The 6,155-nt window shown below is 50.6% G+C and overlaps 1 protein-coding gene across 2 annotated transcripts in view; it reads right to left on the bottom strand.

Moving 5' to 3' along the window:
- FAM92A (family with sequence similarity 92 member A) overlaps positions 1-4,527 on the bottom strand; it is a 50,604-nt gene extending 46,077 nt beyond the window's left edge. For both annotated transcript variants that reach the window (XM_019527924.1, XM_019527925.1), the window contains exon 1: positions 4,427-4,527. In XM_019527924.1, the coding sequence (XP_019383469.1) occupies positions 4,427-4,458 (32 nt within the window). In that variant the 5' untranslated portion in view covers positions 4,459-4,527. The remainder of the gene's footprint in view (positions 1-4,426) is intronic.
- Between the last annotated feature and the right edge of the window lie 1,628 nt (positions 4,528-6,155).

The raw sequence follows: 6,155 nt of genomic DNA, 5'->3' as shown, positions 1-6,155 counted from the left end.
TCTCGGCCCCCCCTCCCTGCCCCGGGGCTCCCCCCAGCGGGGGGGCCCCCCCCCCCCCCATGTCCCTGGAGAGGCCCATTTCACCTTTGTGCCAACCCTGCCGCAGGGGCAGGGGCAGCCAGTCCAAGGGGAGAAAACCCCTTGGGAGCAGTGGGCTGCCTCTGTGCTCTGCACCGTGCTATCACTGCCTCTGGAGCTGTGTGGAACGCCATATGCCTGCCACTACTGGGTGAGCTGGGGATGCAGTGCAGCCAGGACACAGAAGGCACATGGCATCGCGTGAGGCTCCCAGGGCAGTGGCAGTGTGGTGCAGAGCCCAGTTTGCAGTAGGCCACCAGCCTCTGCCCCATGCATAGATCTGGGGGGCATGTGCCCCCCTATGCCTGCCATGGGGTGTGTGCAATGGTGGGGAGCCACACCTCTCCCAGTGCCCCTGGATGAGCTACCCACTTCTCTGTCTCACTATCCACCCTGACCCCAGGGTCCCATTCACTCCTGCCCCTGCTCTACTTCCTCATTGTGGGGGCCTTGATCTGCCCCTCTTCCCCCACCTTTCCCCCTCCACAGACTTACCTACTGGGCACTGTGTGTGTCTGTGTGCATGTCTGTCTGCATGTGTAAGTCCGTTTGCATGTGTAAGTCTGTCTGTCTGTGCGTGTCTGTTACTCTCAAGCCACAGCCTCCCAGCCCTCCTGCTGCCCCTTACTCCTGACCCATAGTACCCTGCATCCTGCCAGGGTGTGTGTGGACCCCCTCCACCCCCAGGCTCCAAACCCCACACACACCCCTACAGCCCTGCATACCTTCCCACTAAAGACATCCCCAAAAGCATCTCTGGATGGGTAAATTTATTTACACTGCTTTTTTTTCCAATTTACAACTGTTTTATATGGCTACCATAACTGTTAAAACAATGTTTTATGATTATTAAAGGTTTTGATGTTGTTTTAATACATAGTCTGTTACCTATGTGTATGAAAAATTTGCTGGTGGTACTTAAAGCTGTATCAAATTGATGGTACTCAGTCTGTCAGAGTTTGGGAATTGCTGCAGTAATAGATAAAATTCCCCAGTCAAAGGTAAAAAAACCTATCATACCAGGCACAACACATTACCATATGGTGACAGTCTGTTTCCCAAAGAGTTTATAAATAAACAACTCAGACAACAGGCATGGGAAAGTAGGCAACAAGACAAGATTTTTAAAGGTATATTAGAGCACTTAAAGCAGTGGCACTCAAACTTTTGAGCCCGCAGGCCAGATGAGGCACAGGGCCCATCATGGGCTGGACTGGATCTTGGGGGCCTAGCACCACTTCCTCCCATGCTCTAGGATTGGGTCCTGGGGGTCAGCACCAACCCCTTGCAATCCCTGTGCGCTGGGATCAGATCCTGGAACCCAGTGCTCCCCCACCTGGCCCTATGTGCTGGGATTGGGTACCAGATTCAACATACAGGGCTTATGGCTCTCCATGGGACCAGAGACTGGCAGCAGGGGAGGGGCACCATCAGTTCCACTCCCAAATTTCCAGCCCTGAGGAGAGCCCTACCAGCCAGATGACATGATACCTCAGGCTGGATCTGGCCTGCAGCACAGAGATTGAGCACTCCTGTCTTGAAGAACAGAGACAAACCTACAGGTTTTGAAGTACTTAAATACCTTTAAAAATGTGTGCCAGCCAGGTTAAAGTCCAAATCCTGCAAACACACATTACCTTAATTTTAAAGATTAATCTTACTGAAGTCAAGTGATTTGTCCAGGGTCTATAGAAAGTTTAGTTTCTGACTTCATAAACTTTGGTACTAGTGACCCAGTCCAATGGTTAACAACCTAGTGTACTTTCTAGGGGACTTGTTGAGAAGGGATAGACTCTTGATTTTGGCCATGAAATCTGAAAGTTATAGAAGCTGAAAACAGAAGAAAGTAAACCTACCAAGATCAAAGATCCATCTTTTTTTCTTTGGGGTTACAGAGTTGACCATAGCAACTGCACAGTTAAGAATCAGGACAGATTTGTAGTTGAATTGCCAAGTTTTAATTAGTTTGGAAAGTAGGAAAACAAACATTAAACATAATCAAAACCACACTACTTATTTGAAATGTTTTTTCTGATGGTATGAAATAAAACTCTAATATACAGGCAGTCCTCAACTTACATTTCGAGTTACAACGTTTCGCACTTACAACGTTTATAAATTGACACCCTGTTTCCACTTTACAATGCCAGTTTCGACTTACAACGCTTGACCCGATGCAATGCCACACCAATGAACAAATTTGCTGCGTCACTCATCTCCCTGGAGAACATCTGTCCAAACTTCCTTAGACACATTCTTTAAGAAAGCAGATAAGACTACAGAAAAAACCTTCCAGCCAAGAACCCTTCAAAAATCCAACCAAGAGCCCTTCAAAAAGTCCAGCAACGTCACCTCAAAGATGTCCTTCCAAATCAATATGATTGCTATTTACAATATAAATATATTAATGTAGCTATATTACTCATCTATAATTGACTGAGTACAAAATTCTGGGGTATTTTTGGTGAAAATAAGGTATCGGGCCTTGGTTCAGGAACCAATCCCCCATTTATAGCATTGTTTCTTATGAGAAAATTGGTTCTGAGTTACAACGTTTCAACTTATGATGTAGTTTTCAGGGACCAATTGTGTCATAAGTCCGAGGACTGCCTGTAGTGGTGTCCAACCTTTTGCCTCTGTGGGCCAGATCAGTGGCACGGGGCTGGTCTGTGGGCCAGATCCCACATACCCTGATCTGGACCCATGCCTCCCAAACCCAGCCACACACTGCCCTGATCCAGACCCATGCCAGCCAATCTGGCCACATGCTGCCCCGATTTGGACCCATGCTGCCGTGATCCAGACCTGCATCTCCAGATCCAGCCATGCGCTGCCCCAGTGCAGACCAGTGCTACCATGATCTGGACCCATACTTCCTGATCTGGCCACATACTATTCAATCTGAACCCACATCAGCCACATGTCACCCTGATCCAGACCGGTGGCACCCAATTTAGTTAAGCACCATCCAATCCGGACCCATGCTACCCCAAATCCACACTTGCACCTCCCAATCTGGCTGCATGCCACGTAATCTGGACCTGTGCCACTAGATCTAACTGTGCACTGCCTGTTTAGAACTGTGCTATCAGATCTAGCCATGCACCACCCAAATCTCGACCCCCACTACCTAATGTGGACCTGCCCACCCACAATCTGACCTGTATACTAGCTGATCTGGTCATGAGCCAGCCCAATCTGGCATGCACGGTGATGTTATCCAGCCTGTGGGGGTTTCCCATGGTTGGAAAAATTGGCAGCAGGGTAACAGTAATTAATACAGCAACTGCTTCTCTACTACCAAATTTCCAGACCCTTGGGGAGCCCTACAGTCTGGATGACACCATTCTGCAGGCCAGATCTGGCCCATGGGCTGGGGATGGAGCACTCCTGCTCTAATGTTTTAGAAGTCTGAGTGGATTACAGAGTAAATCATCCAGGATTTTACTCCACAGTAAATATACTACATAGCAGTAAGTGGACATGCAAACAGCTCTCATGAACTAAATACCTGCAGTCAATTCTGTTAAAGGACCGAGGCACAAGGTCGGAACCTGGTAACTAGGTGGCAGGAGACTCAGCTTGTAGTGAGCAAAAGGCTTCCATGCCTTTTGACATTTACTAGGATAGTGGGGACCAAACCCTTCCTGAGTGCCACTCTGATCCCTTTTTCCTGCCCAACCAGATGTTCTGCTTTGTGCTCCCTGCTCTGTTGCCTGTTCCCTCCCTGATCTGCCACACACACACACAGACACAGACACACTAAAAATGTTGTGCATCTGCATCCTGAGTGACAACACCCAACTTAAAAGAAGGCAGACAAACGAAAACTCCTCTTTGACTTCAGTGTTTAACAATGTGGAAGTCCCGAGCGTAAAACCAAGAACAACCCACAAACCTGCAACAGGAGGAGGCTGTGATACTAAAGCAGGAAGCAGTTTGTCAAAGGCGGCAGATTTCAAATGACCCCGGTCTCTTGAAAGCTCCCTTAGACCCCCTTCGACCTCCAGAGCACCAATGCCTCCCTAAAGGTCACTTGCTGGAGCCATTAGCAAAACTCCAACTTGCAGCAAATGGAAATGATGCAGCCCCTCCCTGAACCAGAAGCAGGGGCGGGGGTGGGTGTCCTCCCTCCCGGGCCCCGAGGAAGGCCCAGCCCGGGCGGAGCCCTGGATTCAGCTGCCGCCGCCGGCCTCGATACTGCCCCAAGGCCCATGTCCGAGCCCCGCGGGGGGCACAGGGGGAGCCCACCGTGCCGCACACGCTCAGGCCGGCGGGCCCCGCACTCCCGGCCCAGGGCCCCGCAGCCGCAGCCGCGGGCGCCGGGAGGGGCAGCAGCTGCCGTTACCTGGCGTCCGGCCCACGGCCCAGCATCATCATGGCGGCGGCGCGCAGCCCTCTCACCCGGTTCCCATGGAGACCGAGCCCCGCCCCGGGGGCGGGTCCTGCCCGCGCGGAGGAGTCTTGCTGTCTGGTCTACTGGGCTGGGAGGAGCCGGGGCGGGGTCTGGTTGGCTCGTGCCAGCGCCGCTAGTCTGGGAGCGCGTTACGCCGGGCTGCGAACAAGCGTGGGGTGCTACCGCCTTGCCCAGGAAGCTAAGGCTGAAGGCAGAGCAGCGGCTTGGTTCCCGCGTTGTATCTCGCGCGAAGCCCAGACCCTGCGGAGGGACCAACCCCCTGGGGCGGCCTCCTTCACGCCCACCCGCGTTTCGGCCCCTGGGGCGGTGACCCCACCGGCGGCCCCGCGGGGGGCCTGGCTGCACCGCGCCCCGCACCATGTCCTTGAGGCCCCCGGCCGGGCCCAGGGCTGCCGGCCCCGACTGTTGCGGGAGGTTTCTGGGCGGCCAGCACGCCCGCCTGCTCGCGGAGGTCAGCTACGGATCACAGTGTGTAGCGGACTTAAGGGCAGAAAGGCAAATACACATTGCTATTACATTTTAAAAACCCACTGTACTACTGTATAAATCAGCTCCAACGTTTAATATTTATTTTAATGAATGTTGTGTCATTTAGTTCCCAGGTGCCTCTCAGCAGTCTCCTGGAGGCTCCAGGGCAATCCTAGGGGGTCAGCAACCCTACCCAGGGCTTCCTGGTCAACCTTGTCTTGACCTTGGTCAAGGTGGCCAACAATCTAGACCAGTTCTAATTTCCACAAAGATAAATTGCCCTTAATGAAGAACTTATCAATCACACTTTCAGGATATTCTAGTTAAAAGCAGAATAGACCAAATAATGTATTAAACAGTTGAAAGAATGTATTAACAATTGAAAGAAAATCTTGACCAAAGGCCAACATCACTAGGCTAGAGCTGTATGCTATCCAGGTTGCCACTGTTGGTTCAGATAGTGGTGCTTCACCCGTCCAGTCTGTGGGTCTGATCCGGTGCAATAAGGTTGGTTTGTGGGTGTAATCCAGCATGTAGAGTTGGCCCTATGCTGCCCTAACCCCATGTTTCAGATCTGGCCATTGTCAGTATGCATCATCCAGCCCAAGGCAGTCCCCACAGATCTGGAAATTTGGTAGTGGGGGAGAGGTGACAGTGTTAATTGCTACAGCATTTACAGTTGCACCCCCATGGGGAGCCTTGTGGACTGGAGTCAGCCTGTGGGCTATAGGTAGAGCACTATTGGACTAAGATATGACAGGAAGAGTTCTCTTACCAGGTTCCTTGCTCCACACCTGGGGTGTATTTTTTGTTTTGTGCTTCTTGTTGAAACTATAAATACAAGTCATGTACCTCACCACATTGCTATATGTTTTCTTTTTGTATCTATTGTTTTCAGTGATCTACAAAAAAGCAAAACTTTCTCTTTCCCACTTGAAGCTTATTCTCACCTTAATTACATCAGATTCTTCCCCCCCACATTTATTGGTAGCTTAACTATTTTGCTTCTCAGATCATATTTAATTGCCAGTCATCTAATTTACCCCATCCTTGTGAGTTTGTTTCTTAGGCTAAAAACAGACAACCTGCTGACTGTACCAGATGTTGACTTGAATCAAAACAGCCTTGATTATCCCAGGGCAAAATATCCAAATATTTCTTGGATATTTCACGGTATTTGAAGTGGAACAAT

This window comes from Gavialis gangeticus, unplaced genomic scaffold (assembly GCF_001723915.1).
Source record: "Gavialis gangeticus isolate Ggan-Ray unplaced genomic scaffold, GavGan_comp1, whole genome shotgun sequence".
Classification (NCBI taxonomy): Eukaryota; Metazoa; Chordata; order Crocodylia; family Gavialidae; genus Gavialis; species Gavialis gangeticus.
Note: the sequence above shows the minus strand (reverse complement) of the source record. Positions and strands in the feature narration are given on the sequence as shown.